Source organism: Lonchura striata, chromosome 10, assembly GCF_046129695.1.
Source record: "Lonchura striata isolate bLonStr1 chromosome 10, bLonStr1.mat, whole genome shotgun sequence".
In the NCBI taxonomy this organism is placed as follows: Eukaryota; Metazoa; Chordata; class Aves; order Passeriformes; family Estrildidae; genus Lonchura; species Lonchura striata.
This window is the reverse complement of record NC_134612.1, coordinates 2,169,338-2,190,648: the sequence shown is the minus strand read 5'-3', so window position 1 is coordinate 2,190,648 and position 21,311 is coordinate 2,169,338. Positions and strand designations below refer to the sequence as shown.

Below are 21,311 nucleotides of genomic sequence, written 5' to 3'. Positions count from 1 at the left end.
AAAATGCTCCTTGTTAGACCAGGTCATCTGGGAGGACTTGGAGTTCAAACCTCTTTCCAACCTCTTGGCATCATGTCCCAGGTCTTTTATCAGAGCCCCTGGCCAGGAGGCAAGATCAAACTTTTAAATCACACCAATCAACTTGCATCTTTTTTCATCTCCCACTAACAAGTATCCTGCAGCTCTCTGTGGTCTCCCTCTCCAAAGAAATGTTTCAGTCTCTATTCCAATTTAAGGGGTAGAAGAATAAAACCAGCCCAGGCCTCAGCAGCAGGTCTAGGGAGTGCATGGACATCATGCAGGAAATCTCTGCTAAGCAGGCAGTTGGTTCCTGTCTGTAACACAGCTTACATTTTTTACCATCCAAGATGCTGCTGTTAGCAGAATGGTATTGAAATGTCACCAAAAAAAGGAGGATTTATTCCTATGAGAAGTGCTGGAATGAGTGTTGGTTAATCCTGGCACCCAGAGCCTTGCCACATTATGGTAAACTCTCCAAGATAACAGCTTCACATCCCCAAGGGGCCATCCACTCTTGACAGCTCCAGCTGCTGGAGCCCAGTTTCAGGATTTCCCAGTTGTTGGCCCCATGTCCAAGCACAGCTCTGCACACACTCACAGCAGCAGCTCTCCAGTCCCACCCTGCAGACACACAGGTTTTACAGAGCCCACATCCACCTGCTGCAGCACACCCAAACTTCTGTCCAAGCCACTTGCTCTTTCTCTGGAGATGAAAACAGCTGGGCCAAGCAGCACATCTCCTGTCAGGTGTGCCCAGGCCATGGTCTGAGCCATCCTTGCTTGAGCCTGATGCACACAAGGCAGTATGGATGGGACTGGAGGTGTCTTGGTTTGAACAGCCAGGTGTCTGCTAAGGAAGGCAGGAGCCTCCCCTGCATGGAAAATGTAAATCCCATCCCTCTGAATTATTATAATTTCAAAATTAAGGGGCTCTCAGGCAAAGATATGGGTGGGGGGGGGGATAGGAATAACAGTTCTTTATTAAGAAAAACAAATTAAAAGAAAATATAAAAATAAACAGTGCAGTAATACAAAACCCCAGTGCCAGAGTCAGAGCAGCCCTGGCCCCTGTGTGTCAGGGAGGTGGCTCAGCCCCATCCCAGGGGGGCTCAGCCCTCCTGCAGTGCCAGCTGTGCTTCTGCTGGAGCAGGATCCTGAACAAGGGGGGAGTTTTCCTCTGGAGCTCCAGGGCTGGGGGAGATGGGCCTGGGCTCCTCTGGAATGCAGGGGGAAGAAAGCTGCTCCTCTGGGAATGCAGGGGGAAGAAAGCTGCTCCTCTGGGAATGCAGGGGGAAGGAAGCTGCTCCTCTGGGAATGCAGGGGGCAGAGGCTGCTGTGCTGTTCCCAGGTCAGATTGGATCCAGGTAGGAATGTTTGGCTCCTCCCCTGGGCACAGCATCTCCCCATGGATGATGGAATTTTCTCAGCCATGCAGGGACACTCAGTGGCCATGAACAGCAGAGATCTCCTGGAAGGAGGATTGGCTGTGGGAGAGATAAAGAAAAAACTACCCAAAGAACAGTGGAGAATGCCCCAGCTCTGGCAGATGGCAATGGAATACAGACTTTCAATCCAGGACAGGAGGGAACATAATCTTGCTCCACAGAGGAGCACAGTGGTTCCAAGGTCATTCAGGCAGTATATGGAAAAAGCAGGGGTTCACACACTAATCCAGCTGTCTTAACCAGAGGCCTACCCTTCCTCTGCCTCCTAAGAGATTTTTTTTTTCTTTCTGCATGAAATGCCTGGTTCCAAGTTGCATCCTCTAGCAAGTTCCCAAGTCCACAGTTCTCTAAATAGATAATGTCTCTAAATTGCCCACTTTGGGCCTCTCAGGCTTCTGCAGGAGCTAAGCTAAAGGAAAAGCAAAGGGGAAAAACAGTCTCTCTCCTTCCAGGAGATTTTAGCTCCCTGCCCAACATGAATATTTCATTATAGTTTTCAGCAAGTGAAATTCATTGCACTGCATTTGAAGGAGGTTAAAAAAAAATTCAAGCTGGTTCGTAAAACATTCAGACATGAAAATACACCTCAGAGCATGAGGTCTTAAGTTAATTTAGTTAAACAAGATGATGAGTGAGGGTGACTTGATTAGTTATACTACCTATGTTGCATTACACAGACGTTCTGTATAGCTCAGTTACCAGCTAAAGAAGTCATGGATTCAAGAAGTCTTTTAATCCAATATAGTAGAGCCTTAAGTGCCAAGACCTAGATAGTAGGTCCAGATTGTCTGAAATGCCAAGGAAAAGGATTGAAATTAGACACCAGAAGAAGTAATGAACTTCCTTTCTTTTAATGTCAAGTGAGACAGAATGTATTTCCAGAAGCAAATACAAGTTGCTTTGGTTACAAACAAAAACTACTTAGTAAGGCAACAACATACAAGTTGTTAACTGATCCCTTCTGGCCTTGGATTTCTTAAGTGTAAAATTAACTCATTTTGTGGTTTTGTAGTTTTTGCATTGGTCTCTGGCTAAAATATTAGTAGAAAGCAAGGAGAGCAGTTTTCTTTGTATCTGAGAAAGCTCAAACATGCATTCACAGGCCACTTCAGGAACTGCAGAGTCAGTCACCCTCAGCTGAACTCTGCAAAGCTCCTGCACCATTTAAGTACAAAGCAGAGCAGCCTAATTTAAAACCATCACCAGAGAGGCACAGCTTAAAGCACCCTTAAAACAATGTGCCTGTGTCCAGTGAGAGGGAAGGGACATTTCTGCATCCCCCAGAGCCTGTGTGCCACCCACGAGCTCCTGAGTGGGTTTCAGCTTCTCGTGGCCCCTGTGGAAGCCTGGCTGTGTTTTGGGCTTTTTACCATCCATGACTGGCACACACACAAATAAAACTTCAGACTTCCACTCTGCCTACCCCAAAATAAGCTCAACAGCTCCAGACTGTGCTGAGCAAAGTCACTATGAAACCCCTTCCACTGTCACCATGCAGCAGGTTTTGTAATCAATTCAGGTTTTGTAATCAATTCAAGTTTTGTAAGCAATGTTCCACATATTAGGGGGGGGGGGGGGGAGCCCAGAGGAGACACATGAGCCCCACCAAACTCTTCCACCAGTTGGGAGAGGTTGTCCATAGAACCCACACGTCTCACCAAGACCTGAATCACACAGGCTGAGCAAATTTGCCTCCTTTGGGCCTGCCAATGTGTCACTTGGTGTTTACAACCAGCCTTGGAGGCCTCATTACTCATGGCTGACCCCAGCACTGGTAATATCTGCCTACACACTTCCACTTTCCAAAAAACATGCTCAGATTCCTTTCCTGCACAACAGATCCCCAGCAAATGTCTGCCCAGGGCCAGGAGCCTGAGAACACCTTTCACATACAATCCCAGTCCTGATTCTCTCTTCATTCACAGGAGCAGATTAATTGGTCAGAAAATGAGAGTAGTTGAATCCCCCTGTCCAGGCAGAGGGAGCACACAGCTTCTTACCAAAATCTGGGGTTCTGGAGCAAATCTCTACTCCAGAACAGGAGCTGCTGCTCTCTAAGCAGCTGCAAGCCTCCCCCTCATTAATCCCTCAGCTGAATCAGTGTTTCTTACTAAGCCAACACATGCACTCAGTGAAGCCCAGGACTCCTCAGGAGCCTCAGGGTACCTCTGCAGAGTGCCCAGGGTGTCCTTTGTTTCCCAGCAAGCTTTCTATAAAGTGACAGAATTTGGAAAGCTCCTGAATGTTCTTGGTCTCAAAGAGAAGGTTTTAAGACTCAAAGGGCACAAGCAGTCCCACATCACACCTGGTGGTGATGCCTTGGAGGGGCTGCCTAGAGCAGAGGCTGGACAAGACCAAGAGAATAAAGTGGGTATTTATTGAAAGCATTTTGGGCAGTCACAGCCTCCCAGAGGCTACACCCAAGGTGGACAACGGGCACCAATTTTTCAGACAATTGTGAGTTTGGTCCATTCACATATCAGGGGTTAATGCTCCAATTACAGCTTCAGCTAATTAAGTAATTTACTTCAAGTTTGCCCCCCAATTCATTGTTTTTCACATCTCTTGGTGCTTGAGGCAATGAGGTGTCTTTGAGTTCCAGGCTCAGAGAGGAATTGTTTTATTTGAATAAAACAGGAGAACAGCATCTGACAGGTTAAGGAGTTTGGAGTTATGCACTAATGCAGTACAGGATGTGAAAATGTAAAAGCTAAAATCCTAAGGCATCAGTGGGCCTGGCACCCCAGCTGCACTGCGAGCACCCAGTGCCCAGGCTGGCCCATGGGCAGAGGGACACTCTGCACTTGCAGCAGGGAGCAGGAGCAGTGGCTGACATCCCTGCAGGCAGTGAGCATCACTCCTCACACAGAGCTCCAGCACAAAGCCAAACACAGCACAAACCCCCGAGTGCCTAATGCTGCTCTCTGCTGACTCAGCACTCAGCTCCAGCCCTGCTCCTTCCCAAAGCACCACTCCTCTACTGCTGAAATTACAGTCTACTCCCCAAACCCCTTTAAAAAGAAAAGCAAACAAAAAACACCAACCAAATGGTTGCCTGTCAGCTTTTTGCTAGAAGAATTGGCTGCATTGCCAGGGAGGACATGCAGCAATATGCACCCTGCATGCTTTAACACCTTGGGATTTATTTGTGTTTTTTAAAAGATGCAACAAAAACATTATGCTGATGTTTTAGTTGTTATAATGACAGCCAAGAGCAGTTTGCTCTTGTTTAGTTCTATCAAGAGCTATTGCCTTGGTTTGGAAAGTGAGGTGTCTGCTAAGGAAGGCAGGAGCATCCCTGAAATGGAAAATTTAAACCCCCTCCCTCTGAATTATTATGATTTTGAAATTAAGGGGCTCTCAGGGTTTCTTGGGGGGAAAGGTGACAAAAGCAGAATTTGCCAACAACTTCCATGTGTCTTTTGTGGGTTTATACAGTCACACACCAATTTACAGCTGTTACAATCAATCATTTCATAGCTCAGAGAGGCAAAGGCCAAAGGAAGAAGGGAAGGGGACTAAAGAACTCTTAGGCTATGAGGGAGAAAAGAACTGAAAGGCCAGAGCATTTGCTGACCTCTCAGAACTGTCAAATCTTCTCTAAAATCAGGGCTCTTGCTGCCAGCCACTGCTGTTGAATCAAGCCAATGTTTTCTTGCACTTCAATTTGTATCATAGATCAAATTCAAGTAAGTACTTTCAAAACAAGAAGAATCTTCTCAGTTTCCCAGGATGGAGTCTGCTGCCAGACACTCCTCACTCCATTCTGTATTCAGGCAGTGTGAATTTAGCTCCAGAATTGCATTAGGGGACAACTGGTCATGTGTCTCTCAAGGCTGGAGTTTTACTGCCTCACTGGCCAATTCAGCTGAAAAATCTCCTCAAATTTTACACTCTCAAGTCTCCTATGATTCAGATATTATGAGACTCAGGTACTAGGTGAATCACTGTGGTCTTACAGGAAGAGCAAGTGTTGATGGGTGAATGACAGATGGATAAACTCTCCCTGTTCCCTTTGGTCACCCAGACAGATTTGTTGAGTCCCACCCAACACTGAGCACTTCAGAGAAGGGCTCTCCTTGGCCAGCCCAGCAATGGCCACTCTAACTCAATCACATACATCATGCAGTTAAAATTAATAGATGCAAATGACACGAGCCAGGTGGAAAATGAAATATGCAAACAAACATAACCCATGTCATGCAAAACAGTAGATCAGGAAAGAAAAAAGGTTACATCTATTCAAGCATTCTCTGCTTTGTTTGTGGGTCTTTTTTTCTTCCCCTTCCCCTCCCAAACAGAATGCCTGCATCCCTACTGCCTGCCCTGGAAAAAGAGATTCCTGCAGGGCTGGCAGCACCACGGGAATTGTCAGGTATCACCTCCCTCCTTGAACACACTGGAGGCCATGCCAGGTCCTTTGAGACCTTGTGGACACACACAGGAGGATTCTTTGCTCTGGCAGTGCCTCTGTCATTTCCCAGTGCAGCACCCGCAGGCACTGAGCACAGGGCACACAGCTGGGCATCAAACCTGTGCCACAGCCGTGGCTGCCCAGGCAGGGAGGGGTTAGCTGTGGATCCCACTTTGTCCCACCACTGCTGGGAAAACACACCAGTTCATGAGACAGTCTCCACTGAGTGTGCTGTCTTCACCTTCCCTTCATTTCTTGTTGGTGAGAAGCCAAACCAAAACTGCTGCTCACACAGCATCCCCCTAGAAATGTAGCAGAATCCTACAGGGTAACGGGGAGATTTGTCCTTTTTAATGCTGAAACACCCAAGCCTTCAACCTTGCTGCATCTCCTGCCAGAATCTGGCAATGGGCAGGGAAATGGGGACTGGAGAAGAAGGAGAGCCCACCTGGTGCTCAGGGTTTGTTTCTGTAGTGCCTGTAACCATGAGCAGCACCAAATCGAACACACACCTTCCAAAGAGGAAGGGCTCCACTTCCCCTGTCCTTCCCCTGGAACAAAAGAGTATCATTTTATACATGTTTAGTACTTACTGGTTTTGTTTTCAGGAACAAAGGAACTGTTTGGACAATGATGTTTTAGACATTTTTCTGAATAAAGCTGCAAAGAGATTCAGGCAGCCCATTTACTTATCTGGGGTTTGGTTTTAAAAGAACTCAAACTCTCAAGTGCCTGGACACAGTTTTGATGTGCCTCCTGGTGCCTCAGAGCTCAGCTCGGTATTGGTGTGACAGTGCAGCTCAGCACACAGCCCAGATGAACACAGCCCTTCGTGGGGCTGGGCTCTGCAGCTCTAGCTTCTTTTGCCAAAAGCTCTCAACATCACTTTTCTCTGTCCTCCTCAAATGTTTTTTTCTATTTTTTGTCTACATACAAGGCAATTCCAACCTTCCCTGTTTTAACAGCTTTCTCATTTGTTATGGTCACAGATTATTGACACACACAGATTTAGCCCCATGTCTTTCTTTTCTGCTTGTATTTTAACAACTCCTCACTTCCTTTCAATTAAACTATTCCTAAAGGTCCAAACACCCTCAAAAGTGATTCATCTTTGTTTCTTTCTCAAATTCTCTCTGACAAGGAACTCCTATATGTCATCCAAAGAAAGAAAAATTGTGTTTTGCTGTTGATAAAACTGTTTTCTAAAAAGGCAGTGTTAAGCAGTTTCAAAGAGGCAGTGCCCTTTGGAGCTGTGTTATTATCCTCTTCCTCCAATTCTTTCATGAAAGTCACAAACCAGAGTGCAACAACCCAAATGTTTCCAAGAGCAGCAAGCTGTCACCTTCTATATATAGCCCAGGTGTCACAGCTCAACCCCAGCCTTATCTAACAGCCTGAGCAGTACAGAAACAATGCTTGGAAGGCTGGGGATACATTTAATTACAGCCATTTACTCACGGGAAGTTTTGACTAGCAGCTTCAAGTCACCACTGCATGTTGATAAAATCTGCAGAATTTGGGGCAGGCTCTTGCATCCACACTCTGGGGAGCGCCCTGCAGAACAGATGGTACAGATTTCTCTCCTCTCAACTGAAAGACAAATTTTACATCTGAAAGTTTTACAAGTGCTCTTTGGAAATGCTCAGATAAGCGAGCTGGACTGTATGAATGATCAAGGTGACAAATGCCACCTCCATTTCCAGACTCTTCTCAGGCCAGTGCTGCACTTTCCCCCTGATTTACTGGCAGCTCCTTCAGCCCTGCAGGATTTATGTGCCCAAGGTACCCAACTCCCTGCAAGGCAGCAGTTTGTCCCTTCAGAAGGCACCGTGGGCTCTGTTCCACAGCTGCTGAGCCTTTGAGCCCTTTGAGCCTGTCCAATCCACCCAAGAAGACTCTACCTGCAGAGCCACCCTGTCATGGCAACGAGTGAAGGGCACCACCATAAACTTCACCGGGCCCTGAACACTAAATGAGGTGGTAAAGGCAGCCAGATATCACCTCATCAAACTAATTCTGTCAGTAAATGAAACTTGTAAAACCATTTACAGCATGCAGTCTGCCTTCATTTCTATCATTGTGCCATGAAATCCACGAGGGACTATAAATGGTTTTCTCAGATTGAGATACAGACACCTTTATCCCACCTGTTAGCCAAGAGACTATCAGAAAAAAAAAAAAAAAAAAAAAAAAAAAAAAAAAAAAAAGCCAAACAAGCAAACAGATTTTACATAAAAATCCAAGCCAGAGATCCCTGAAAATTCTATTATTAAAATTTAAGACTTAAGCATCACCTCTTAATGCTAGAGCACATACAGGGCAGGTATTTTAAAGGGACTGGTACGACTAATAAAACAACGTTGTTCATAACTGTGCTCTTAATCAGGTCTTTAAAGCTGAACTCATTTAAATTCACTGCTCTTGTAATGCAAAGTAATTATTACTAAAATAATATGAAATTCACTGCTTGTCTACATCCAAAGCTTTAGAAGCCTTTATTGAAAAGAGTTCAGTAAGAATCTTTTTGTACGCTAAAAGACAATGGAAGAATTTCCTAGCTCTTTACACGACGTGGGAATCCTTCAGTGTTGCCACGTGGCTTTGGTAGTTAACAAAGTTCAGCACAATTCTGTAACCAAAATATTTATACTTGGATTTGTCTCTAGAAGGGAGGGAGGCAAACCATCTTTAAGGTAAGTGGGATGTGGGGTTTAGGAAGAGGCAGGCACCCCCAGAAATCAGCTCTGAACAAAGGCTCTGCCACCTCCCCTCCCCTCGCAGCCCTGCTCTCAGCAGCTGGGACACTCTGCCCTATTCACGGGCAGGCTCCGCTCTCCAGAACACAAAAAAGGAGGAGGCTTGTAAAGACAACTGCGTATAGAGCCTGGAAACAACTCCCGATGGCCACATTCCTGCCATTGTCACCGCTGCCAGCGTGGCACACCATATGCTGTGTGACTGCAGCACAGGAGGTGCTGGGTCTGCAGAGCCCCAGGGCTGGGCTGAGCCCCCACCCCCCTAAAGATCCTCTGCAGCCAGAGCCATCCCTGGGCTGTCACCGAGCCCCCACCCCCCTAAAGATCCTCTGCAGCCAGAGCCATCCCTGGGCTGTCACCGAGCCCCCACCCCCCTAAAGATCCTCTGCAGCCAGAGCCATCCCCGGGCTGTCACCGAGCCCCCACCACCCTAAAGATCCTCTGCAGCCAGAGCCATCCCGCTCATTCCTGGGTTTGCCATGCCCTGAGGCAGACATGTAGCTGTTTCCAATGCCATTATTTCCTGGAGGTTTTTTTTTAATTAAAAAAAAAAAAAAATTAAAAGTACATTGAAACCTCATTTAGCCTAAACAGTTAGAAAAACTACACTAGAAGATAGCTATTACACTGAACTATGAAAAATACAAAATGGTTCACTTTACATACCATTTGATACTGAAATACACTGGTTGGTATAGTAAATGATGTGTTCTCTCACTGCAAGAGGAAAATAACGTGATTTTATGTCCTAGAATCCTGTATTGCTGCAGAAACCAACCATGTATTTTAGGACTCTAGAAGAAACAGCATCTCTGCATTGCAGGTACTGCTCAGCACAAAGTTGTTACTCTGCAATCTAATTAACCATTTTCATCAGAAACCCCTGGGTTTTAGCAAATTTAGAAACACAACTGAACCAAAATATGTGAGGACAGATCTGCCAGTATTCAAAACTGAGACTGAAGGCTAAAGGAGGTGAGAGAAGTTTATTAACACAAGAACAAAGAAACTCCTGGGCCCAATGTATGTGTCAGCCTCAGTCTTTACCTGCTCCCAACAAAACTGCAAACACTCAAATGCTGGAGAGAGGGGTCAGGAGGAACAAAAGTGACAGCGAGCAGAAAGGACAGATGGCTCAGATGAAATCATTGGAGGAAATCCTGTGTAGCACCCACAGCACTCACCTGGGAGCTGAACGAGCTGAGCCCATCCCACCAGGCTCCTCAAAACGGAGCTGCTCCAGCCCCAGTGCCCCTGCAAACCCGAGCAGGCTCCTACAGATAAGCAAATTAAAGATTGCAGCCAGTTAGAGAAGTACATTTGCTGAATTTATCCAGCAACCTGTGCAAAAAGGTCACAGATTTGCAAGGGAGTCAGCTGGTGACAACAGAAGAGCAAGCAGTAGACCTTACCTTTGACAAGCAATAGCCAGGGTTTTTAAAAAGGAAAAGCACAGCCAATAGGTTCTTGGACAGAAGTAGAATTTTTGAAGCAGGCAGTACAACAACAACACAAGCAGTTTTAGACCACTGTAACAATTTAAAGAGAGCAATAAATTCCCTATATCCTGTTTTACTACAGACTGAGAAGCACACCTTGACCAATCCTGGAAGAGCAGGAAATTTGAATCCACCCTTGTATCTAACACAAACCAAAACAAGGGAGTGGAAAGCAGCACACCCCTCGGGCTGAGGGTGCAGCGGCTGCCCCAGCAGAGCTTTCAGCCAGTGCAGCAGGTGCTGTCCCCCCTCCTGCCCCACACAGCCAGCACTGTCCCCCCGGACATCCCTCAGCACCTGCCTCACCACACGGGGCCTCTTTCACATCGTGGCCTTCAGCTGAAAAGCATTTTCCCTCCAGTGAGAGGCAAGTGTTTTCACACTGTATTATGCACTGAGGTTAAACACCATTCATGTGCTGCCACAGCAGCTTCTCTGTCTGCAGCTAGAGCCAGAAACCCGGGGAATGAAAGCTCAGTGGTGGAGCTCATGTTTTATCAGCAGACAGCAAAAGAAATACCCAGGATTAAGAGTTCAGTTGCCTCAGTTTCTACCCAGTCTTATGTTGCTTTTCCACTTGGAAAGGCTGGAGAAGTTTTGGTTCAGTTTTTTGTTCGTTTGGTATTTTGTTTCAGGGAAGCAGAGATGCAGCTGTTACACACCTCGTGTTGCAGCCCTGAAAATAAAGTCCTCTTCCACAGCCCCTGAGGAAATGGAGTTCCTGAGCTATTGATTACCTTGTTCAGTATACTGAATACATTTCTTAAGCACTTCCGATCAATTAAACAGTGGGATTTCTGGAAGTTACACCTACAAACCTTACCCTCCTTCAAGTCATCTGTTTGTTAGTTTGCCAGAAACATGCAACTCATTTCATTATGCTTTTTGGGTCAGAGGCTCATCAATGCCTTGTGTCCTTTCCACCCTTATTAGAGACAAAACAACCATCAAGGATCTTAATTCTCAGTAAGGTCAGCATCTTTTTTCACCTCTAAATTCATGACAGCTGTTCAGTGGACTAAAAGCTGGTGCTTTCAGCAGTCTGTTTCCCTTTTCCAAGCAGACCTTATGTTTGCATTCACTGTCGTTGGGCCAACAGCTCTTCAGTATGAATTTTCTCATCATCTTATTTGAAATTCAAGCCACAGAGCTTTCACTTCACATCAAAAAATGTCATGGCAAACTCAACAGCCCCAATGTACAGGAAGCTGAATAAAGACAAAAGGGTGGAAACGCTGCCAAAGATAATCCCAGGACACCAGTGACATCTAGGGGCTGCTGAGGTGGGAAAAACTCGGACAAAGGCTCCTCCCAACAGCTCTGCAGGGCAAGCCCTTGGCTCGGCTGCTGGCAGAGCACACCTCACCAAGGAGGAGTAGGTGAATACCCGAAGCCACGTTTAACTCGTACTCTTATTACACTTACAATTGAAAAGAAATTTACCAAAACCAGAAATGAGTGTGAAACCTTGCCTGGCAATTTATCCCACCAGCAGCACCTCAGTGCTCCCAAGGTTCGTGTTATCAGTTATCAGAACTTGCATCCAAAAGCCAGCTCCCCTGGCGTGGCACAGGGTGGCACAGGGACCCCGTTAGGTGGTGACACTCAGGTTTGGAGCTGTCAGAGCTCCACCAACACATCTCTGCTCTCTGCATGCTGCCCTGAGCGAGGAACGCGGGTGCTGTTAGGGACAGCAGGGTTTTCAGACAGACACAGAACTGCCCTCACATTTAGGATTAATTCAGAGGACTGCAAAGAGCAGACAACGCGTTTAACAGCATGTTTTAAAATGCAGCTCTTGGCAATTAAGTGCACACCACCACCACTGTGCCCTTGGTGTGAAGGCAATTCCCCTGTGGGCTGACCTGTTCTGTGGTACCCACACACCTTGATTGTGCAGCTTACAGAAGGATCTGGGTCCTTTATGACCAAATCAGGGCTTGTACTAGCTTGCTCTATATAAAAAATTCCACCAACCTCTCAAAACACAGCCATGGAAAAAGAAGAGTTAATGAAGGTCTCATAACCGGGGTCCCTTCTGAACAGGAGTCCAAGCCCTGAGCTCCAGCACTGCCCCACTCACCAGAGAAGCAAACATGAAGAGGGAAGCACTGCAGCTTGGAAAGTTCCAGCAATTTTCACAGACAACACGTCACACCTCGAGAGAAGACTGAAAATCACTGTGGAGAGCAAATGCAGGGGGCATAACTGGAACTCTGTCCCTAAGCCAGCCCTGTAAGGGCTCAGGGGCTGCAGCTGACACTGAGCAAAGCAGAAAGCACAACAAGGGTGTCTTGTGGCAGATTTGATCACCACAGAGCCCAGCTGCACTGCTCTTCCAGGAAATCTACACGTGACTTCAGAACAACTCCTCAATATAAAGATTCAATCTTCCATGTGAGCACTAAACTTAGATGTCAGAAAAGCTGGCAGCAATTTTACTCCAGGGCAGAAAGACAGAGCTAACATCACAGCAAGCTCTAGAGTCTGCAATACCAGCTCACATACCATCAGTAAAGCACATATTCTGACTTCTTACTTGGAGCAGAAGCCTCAAGGAACAAAAAGGCAACTAAAAATATATCTGTTTTATTTACCAGTTTTCTAAAAAGCAAAGTCATAAAAATTAGTCACAAGTGGCAAAACCAAAATATATTGCACAGTGTACAGAAAACATTGTTGACATGTTGACAAAGTGTCATCACAAATAAATCATCTTACAACAGTTTGGAAAAATTACAGCTTCAGAATCTTATCTATAAATGGAGGCATGTAGATTTAAAGTTACAGGAAAATATTTTAATACCACCCTGTAAATGCAAACACTTTAAGGATGCAAGATTAAGTCCATAAGTAAGCACATCCACAAAATGCTCTAAATATACTTTTCTCTTCCTTTCACTAAGTTATGGTTACAAGATGGTCATTGAAAAAAAATAATAAAAGAACTGAGGACAAATAAAAAAAGACGTAGGAAAAAAAAAAAGCATGCTAAAGCAAGGAAGTTCAAAGTGGTTGAGAAGTCTTTGAAAATTATTTGTATAATGATGATGCACTCCTTTTTATATAAAGCTTTTGTATTTCCCAAAGCCTGGTCCATGTTTGTGTCTCCATGTAAAAATGAAATATATTTAATATGTTGGTATAGCTGCACTGTTCCATTTATGATTAAAACATTGAATACATCGGACGTGAACACCAACACTGGAAAATTTCTCATTCACTTTGTATTTACAAATATTTACGTTTGACTTTGCTGAATTGTAAAGACAGGCATCAGGTCTTGCTGGGTAGTGCTTCACACTACATTTAAAATACTTATTCATTCTTTAAAATTGTGATTCTGCTTGTTTCACAAGTTGACACACTTTGCTACCCGCAGAACCTGTCTCCAATGCAAATTTTCCAATTAATAACTAATTACTTTAAACAAATTATTTCTTCTGCTAAGCGAATACGAGTCACTTTTGCATGTTTTTGGTGTCAGATGTAACTTCACATCCTCTCTGTATACAAAGAGAAATATTTGTATAGAATGAAAATAACCTTAAATTTCAGTGAAAAGAAATGTTATCCTATGAAAAAAGGAAATGCTTCCCATAAAAAATATTTTAAGACAAACATATCGAAGTTAATTGAATTAACTTTCATAATTTTTCACTCCAAGACTTACAGCTGACATCTAGCAACACAGCAACTAAACTGCTTTGAAGGACTAAATTAGTCCTTTAACTAACCAACATACTAACAGTTGTTCTCTCATGTTTTCTTCCCACATCCAACAGACATAAAGAGCACAAGAACATAAAGTACACACATTCAAGTCAATACAATCTCAGAGGCATTAAAATGAAATCTTTAACAGCAAAGGATTCCAGCCACCCTAAATTTGAGATTATGTAAATCAAATAGCGTGAGTCAACACTATTCTCAAAATCACTTCTTTTTTTATAAAAGCTATCTTCAAAGGACAAGCCACATCGAATTCTCTCTTGTCACATACAAATTTGATGTTTGTTTAGCCACATTGGAAAAACTGACAGCCAACCTCCTGACAAAACAAGTCAGAAATAAAGGTTAAAGTTAGCCCAAGTTCTGTCTAACAGCCACTGGAACATGGGCAGTCATCTTCTGTGGTCCTAAGTTTTTAAAATCTTTAAGCATAAGGATTTCTTGAGTACAAATTTCTCAGAAATTATGCTTCAAGGTAATAAACAGTTCATTGTTTTGCAGTGTCCATTTACATAAAAGGCTACAGAGTTGTCTACAGTCCTCTGTACTTACACATCAACATGAACTTTAGTACCAGACCATCTTATAAAATCAGCTCAACATTCCTCTTAGACAAAAAGAGTTTCTACATTCAAAACTAGAGGAGACAAACAAAGAGGATCAACTGGTATGAGAAGGGCAAATGTGAATTGATTTCCTTGAAGGTTATTTCTCCTACTATGCTGGACCACTTCAAATATTAAGAACAATGCTAAAGAGCCACTAAGCAAAATTGCTCAACAATTTATAATGCTGAACCATCACCAAAAGGAGATCTGAAGAACAGTATGTATGTCAGGAGATTTCAGCACTTCTTAACCCACTCTACAAAAATCAGTAGGCATCAATGAAAGTGTCTATAGTTTATAAAGAAATACTTGAGGCATGTAAGTGCAAAATGAGTCTTTTAAAGAAAAGCTATACCATCTTCAACAATGTCCTTACTGGGAAGAGATTGCCACCATTTAAAAAGAGATTCATTCACAAATGACTCTTCTAGAGCAAGAAAAACACATTTGCTTTTATGAACTGCATTCATCCTGCTGGATAGAAGATTAAAACCTCTGTGGATCCTTCACTGTCGTTTTGAAGCAATTTTCAAAACAACAGGCTCAAAGGCTATGTTTGTTCTTCACTGACTTGATTCAGGGAAACCAAGTTGTTTTCTCCACTATCTTCAATCATTTCATTAAGGTCCATTTCATGGATTTCTTCATCATATGATGTATAAAAATTGCTCTGTATATTGTCCTCACAAAAAATACATTCCTAAAAAGAAAAAAAGAATAGAAGCACTCGTAAGCAAAATAAAAAAATAAAAAGCTTTTCCAAGCAGCAGTCCACCTGCATGCAATCCTTGATTCCAAGAGAACCTCTCCACCTGTGTTGTATTTTACTCCACAACTTTTCCACACACCGTGATTTTATAAAGTGCAATAAATCAATGAAAGTACTTGAGAACTCTACTGGAAGCAGCTGTGCCAAAGACCACAAGGTGGGTGCTTGTAGGCTCAGTGCTGCAGTAACATTAAGCCCATGATTAGGATTCCACTGCAATTTCTTCACACTGACATTTGAAACACTCATGTGCAAACAGAGCCTCTTGTGTTTGACAGTTTTTGCATAAAAAAGCCACAAATGATAGAAAGCTTAAGGAAAAGAAAATGCAATCAGATATTTGTGTGTGAATAGGTAAAATACACAAACAAATAAAATTGCATGGATGCTTTGTTCTGTTGGATTTTTTCTTTTTTTGTTTTTTCCTTTCAAGCCATTAAACTATTTAGAGGAATCATAATCCTGAGTGAGAAGTCTGATAGAAAAAATGATCAGTGCATTGCCCTTCCATTTTGTACTCTGAAAACAATGGACATCCATTGCTGCACATAAAGTAGAGATTTTTATGTAATAAAGTTTCTGCTGTGTTGCTAAAGCATTTCAAATAGAGACATGGAAATTCAAAAAGAGGAAGCAAATTTCTTGTACTGTATTCACCACTACTTTAATTTCCTCCATTGGAAGGAAGATTTATACTAAATTGAATCAGCCTAGAAACCACTGTGTGGAAGTTTCAACTTCTTTTTTTTCCTATGCATAATTGACCAAGCTTTCATAGCAACAGCAAAGGAAGAGTCTAACACAGGCAGCTAATAATTTAAGCACTATTATACATGCAAAAGTAATTAACCCATTAAACTTACAGAATTAGCAACAGTTTTTGGCAGTCCACCTTGCTGGATCCATGGATGAACTTCAATAAGCTCTCGTTTTTGTTCTTCTGTAAATTTTGGCTGTAGTTTCTGCATTTGCTTCAATTTCTGCTTATCTTCCTTTAAAACTGTTTCCAAATCCCTAAAATAAAATGTATTTAGAAATTGAGCTTCATCAGTTTCTGGGCTTCATGCCTACGTGAGGTTACACAGTCAAATACTAACATTTTTAAAGACAATTTTTGTTCCAGAACATTATGCTTAGAAATCTTGTATTGGAAGAAAATGAAATGTGATTACTCCAGCTGCTCTCTGCATTTGCAGACATCTCTGCTGGCTCACTGTCTTTTCAAATCCCATCAATGAGAAGTTTTCCTAGAGCTATTCAGGCAGCACCACCAGTGAAACCAGCAAAGCTCCAGTTTCCCCCAGGTCCAAGCCCCCCTTCAGTGGGAGGACAACCCAAAGCAGACACTTGATGCACAGGAGATAAAGCAGGAGTAAGATGTGTTTAAGAAGATCAGCAAGAACAAACTAAACTTTAGAAAAACAGCTCTATTTCAGCAGCCAAAATTCTCTCTCCCTCCAAATGCCCTACACCTCCATTCAGGAATCTACAAAAACCCATCCCACAGCAACATTTACAAGCTGTATCCCTCTATAGAAGATGACAATAGAAAGCAAGTTCCAAAAAACCCAAAATAATTTCTATTCCTTACAGGATACCTAAGAACAGGTTGGATTTGCACTTCACTCCTTGGGCATCACACTCTGACAATGAGCTTCACTCTACTTAACCAAAATATCCTGTTCTTTGGCAGGCTTTGCTGCTTTTATGGGTTACTGGAATTCACACCTATGGCTGTCAACACTTCAGACTACAAAAACTGAGAAATGTCAAAGTATCTTTAAAACTAGAAAATAAAAAGCTAAACTTCTTACAACATATTCTTTACTTTCCCCATCATGCCTGTGCTTCTGTATTTTGAAAGCTTGTTTACCTTCCCTTTCAAAGGCTTGTCTTTACTGAAACCTCCACTTCTTCTCAGAACACCATTCATTGCTCCCAAGAAATAGAAACAAGGAGGTTAAAAAAGAAATCCACAGACTTGTCACCCCTTCTTTCCCTATATCTGCTCTTTGCTACTGAAGTAGTGAGTTTTGTGTTTTTTAAAGTAAGTTCATTTTATCAGAAACTTTACAATTTTTAACTTCTACTTCCTTATCCTAATTTATGGAGCAGAATGAACACATGGAGGTTAACTACTCAGAAAAAAAACTGACAAGTCCAAGAGCAGCATTCCACTGAATGTGGCATCTCAAGGACAAGAGCCAAGGACTGGAGATCTTCCAGGCCAGACCATGCCTAGATCTAAGCACATTCACCAAGGATTTCTGGGCAAGTAGTAACAAATCAGTAACTATGGAACAGCTTCCAAAAAATACACACAGTTCATTTCAACTCAGGAAATTGACCTAAAAATACAGCTGAGCCAAATTAAACAATTATTCCTTTTTGAGAAGTTCTTGTGTAGTATACAAAACATATAAAGGAAGCAAGAATTTTTCTTGACACTGAGCTGAACATTAAACCCAGTTTAATTCTGCAGAGACAGAGGTTCCTATGCATCTTTCCTCCTGCACATTCTGCTTCCCCTAAGCAGAGAATGAGTGAAGGGCTGTGGCACTGGAATTACCTGGAGGGGATCTGGTAAGTCATCATCACTGTGTCATCTGTGTTGGCCATCAGCAGCCAGATGGGATCCTGAAGCACATACTTGATGAAGTGCTCACTTTCCTCCATTTCTGTCTTCATTTTGGTTTTATGGTGATTCTCTGAGGAATCAATGCTGCCAAAGTATTTGCTGGTGTGACTAGTTTCACTGCTACCTGTAAACAGAGATTTAACATTTCATTATAAATTGTCCAATACATGGATTATCTGAATGTTTTTGAGTGTAGAGAAGATTAAAGAGAACTGAATGTATAAATACCACTATTCTACTTCTTTTTTTTAAACAGAGGGAATTTCCACCCTTGAGTAACTGCATTAATCTTCTAAAACTCAAATTCTTAAGTAAAGTCTCCATTAATTTTCAACAGAATAATTAGCTCACTTTGATTTAAAAGTTTTAAATGAACATGAAGGAGTACGGTCTTTTTTTTATTCCTTTATACCTGCATCATATCTTAATGCCTGTTTTACACACACTTAGAAAAGGTTCTATTCTATTCAAGCACAATAGAAAAACATTTGTGTAATGCAGTAAGAAAGGAATCAAGAATAAACTATGTAGCAAGAAGTAAAGATAAAGCTTTTCACTTGCTGTTCATGGTGTTGGCAATACCTCAAACTCTTCTGCAATGCCAGGAAGGTTCTGGCTGCCTGAGTTACCTGTTCTGCTCCCTGACATGCCACAGCCATTGGACCCCGAGCCCAGGGACTCAGCAGCTGCAGACACACCACTCCCTGAAGAGGCTGAGCCACTGCCTGAGCATGCACCCTCCTGCAGTAAAATGTCAAGCAGGACACTGGACATGGAGAGCTCATCGCTGTTTTGAGCATCCATTGGAGATTCAGCCTAGTGATAAGGAGAAAAAATATTTAAAAACCCAAACACAAAAAAATCAAAGCTATTTATTACTAAACATAATAACTTTGTTACTTTAAATTCTCAGAAACTATGCTTCAATGTAATAAACAGTTCATAGTTTTGCAATGTCCATTTAAATAAAAGGCTACAAAGTTGTCAGCACTCCTCTATACTTAAACATCAACATGAACTTTTACCCAAGACCATCTTACAAAATTAGTTCAACATTTCTCTTGGAAAAAAAGAAAATTCCTACATTCAAAACTAGAGGAGACAAAGAGGATGGGATCAACTGGTATGAGAAGGGCATATGAGATGGGCTTTATTCATTAAGACATTTATTACTAAATGTAATAGCTGGATTACTAATCATGTAAATGATTAGGAATAAGTCAATTTCACTTCATATTCTAATGTTTATATGATTATTCAAAGACAGTCACCAACAACATATGCCAAGGAATAGCAAATGGACTGACAGGTAGACAGGGGGTCCTTCAGTAAGACCAACCAAATTTCTCTTCAAAAAATTAATAATATGGTTTCATGAGAAAGTAAGAAACATTTCCTGTTCATTTTTGGCAGCACCTACTGTCCTGGACAACTCAAGATTTTACCCAAGCCACTCACAACATACTAGCAATTGCTCTTATTATAATCTACCTCAAAGGATTTGCAGCAACATCCCTCACTGTTCCATCTCCTTGAGATGCGAAGGAAGAGTGCTACTGAGAGTAGTAAGAAAATGTTCCCAGCTGCTTCCCAGGCAAGATCACTTATTTGTATATTTTTAATGGAAGGAGCATTAACTACACTAATCTCTAACCAAATCAAAACTTGACTGCAAATCAATTTGAAGATTAAATATTAGCAATTAAGGCTGACAGAATTTAGTAAAACATGTAATAATGGAAAGAACTGACTTTACCCTGAACACATTCCTGAATAATGGAAGGAGGCAGCAAAAAAAAAATATAGGATGGTGCTCTATCCCATCAGCATTTACAACAATACTCTATGGTGCCTTTAGAAAGCACAAATAATAGTTTACATATATCTACCATGGAAACCTTTACAGACAGATTACTCCATGAAATGAGCCAGGAAATAACAAAACCCCTGAAGTTACCAAATACTGCAGCATACTTTCAGTGCAACAAACAAAACAAGAAATGATGAATTCTTCATTTACTTTGGTTGTTTGTAAACACAGATGTGGTTTTAATTTAAATCAGCTGCTTTCAGACCACTTACAGATTATTCTTCCCATGCACACAAATTCACTAGCACAAATGTTTTTGCTAAAAATGAAGTGCCCACATTATTTTAGTTTATTTTGGTGGTTTTCAATGGGCTTATCCATATTCCTATTTTCTTCAATGAAATGGAACAAAACTCTTTCAGGGTATATTCCCAAGCTTCCTAGTGTAACTTCAGAAGAATCATGAGGTAGATTTAATTTTTAAAGGTTCAGGCTATTCTAATGTTTAGACTTCACGTTTTGTCCAGTTTGCTTAAGTCTGAATTTACCAACTACAACTGTGAGTCCAGCTCCGGGCATTATGTAACTTCTGTCTATTGTTAACAAGCTGCCCTGGAAGAGAAAGGACTGGAAATGAAGCGGCAGAGCCAGGAGAAGGGGGCGTGACCCAGACTTACAGGTAAGGATTCCTTCCCGCTGCCGTTGTCTGCCGCCCTGATGCTGCCTATGGCTCCCTCCTCACCCAGAGCCCCGTGCAGGGCCGCAGCAGCTCCGCTCTCGGCGGTTTTCGTGGTTTCCTCCAGCTGCAGGAGGTTCAGAGGAGAGCTGCACCTGGACTGGAAGAGCGGAGGCGAAGCCTGGTCCTGCGGAGCCGGCGACTGCGGAGTGCAGGAACGGGAGGGGTCGTGGCGGGGCTCCACAGGAGCCCTCTCCGGCTCCGCCGCGGGGCTGTACTGGAATGGCTGTGCTGGGAAAAACGCCTGCTGTGGGAAGGGGCTGCCTGTGGCAAAGGGGGGCTGTGCAGGGAACACCGTCTGTGAGGAGAAGGGGGGGTGGGCAGGGAAGTTGGGCTGGCTGGGGTAAAGCGTTTGAGGTAAGTTATTGTTCATCTCCGGGTACACGTAGTTGGGGAGCACAAGAGCCACCACAGGGGTCATGAAGGGCGCAGAGAACTGGGATGGCCCCACAGAGCAAGTGTTGGCAGAGTCTGGCAAGTGACTGAAACCAGAGAGTGAAGTTTCAGGAGCCGGTGGCACCGTCCCTGCTGCTGGGAAAACAGGAAGGGAATACGCAGGCATGACGGTGGGGAAGGACACTGCGGAGTAGCTGGCTTGGGAAGTCTCTGATGGCGACCAGGCTGTGGTATTTAAACCCTGGAGGGGGAACCGGTGGGGGAATTTAGCTCCAGAAGTTGTGCTGTCCGAAGAGTCCTGGGGTTTAATGCGCTTGGATTTCCTGTTCTTTCCACTCTTCTTCCAAGGCTGATCCACTCCAGAAGTGGTGTTTCTTTGTCCACGGCCACCTGCAAAAGGAAAAGTTGTAAGAAAGGTTTAAAAAATACAGCTATATAGTTATACAGGACCTGTATAACTATTTAAATTAAAAAATTAAGATAAAAA

The 21,311-nt window shown here is 43.0% G+C and overlaps 1 protein-coding gene across 6 annotated transcripts in view; it reads right to left on the bottom strand.

The window, feature by feature from the left end:
* Nucleotides 1–12,708: 12,708 nt before the first annotated feature.
* PER2 (period circadian regulator 2) overlaps nucleotides 12,709–21,311 on the bottom strand; it is a 45,927-nt gene continuing 37,324 nt past the window's right edge. For all 6 annotated transcript variants that reach the window (XM_021555762.3, XM_021555758.3, XM_021555756.3 and 3 more), the window contains 5 exons: nucleotides 20,370–21,214; nucleotides 18,512–18,698; nucleotides 17,814–18,006; nucleotides 16,108–16,258; nucleotides 12,709–15,175 (listed from right to left, as the gene is read on the bottom strand). In XM_021555762.3, coding sequence (XP_021411437.2) covers nucleotides 15,026–15,175; nucleotides 16,108–16,258; nucleotides 17,814–18,006; nucleotides 18,512–18,698; nucleotides 20,370–21,214 — 1,526 coding nt within the window. In that variant the 3' untranslated portion in view covers nucleotides 12,709–15,025. The remainder of the gene's footprint in view (nucleotides 15,176–16,107; nucleotides 16,259–17,813; nucleotides 18,007–18,511; nucleotides 18,699–20,369; nucleotides 21,215–21,311) is intronic.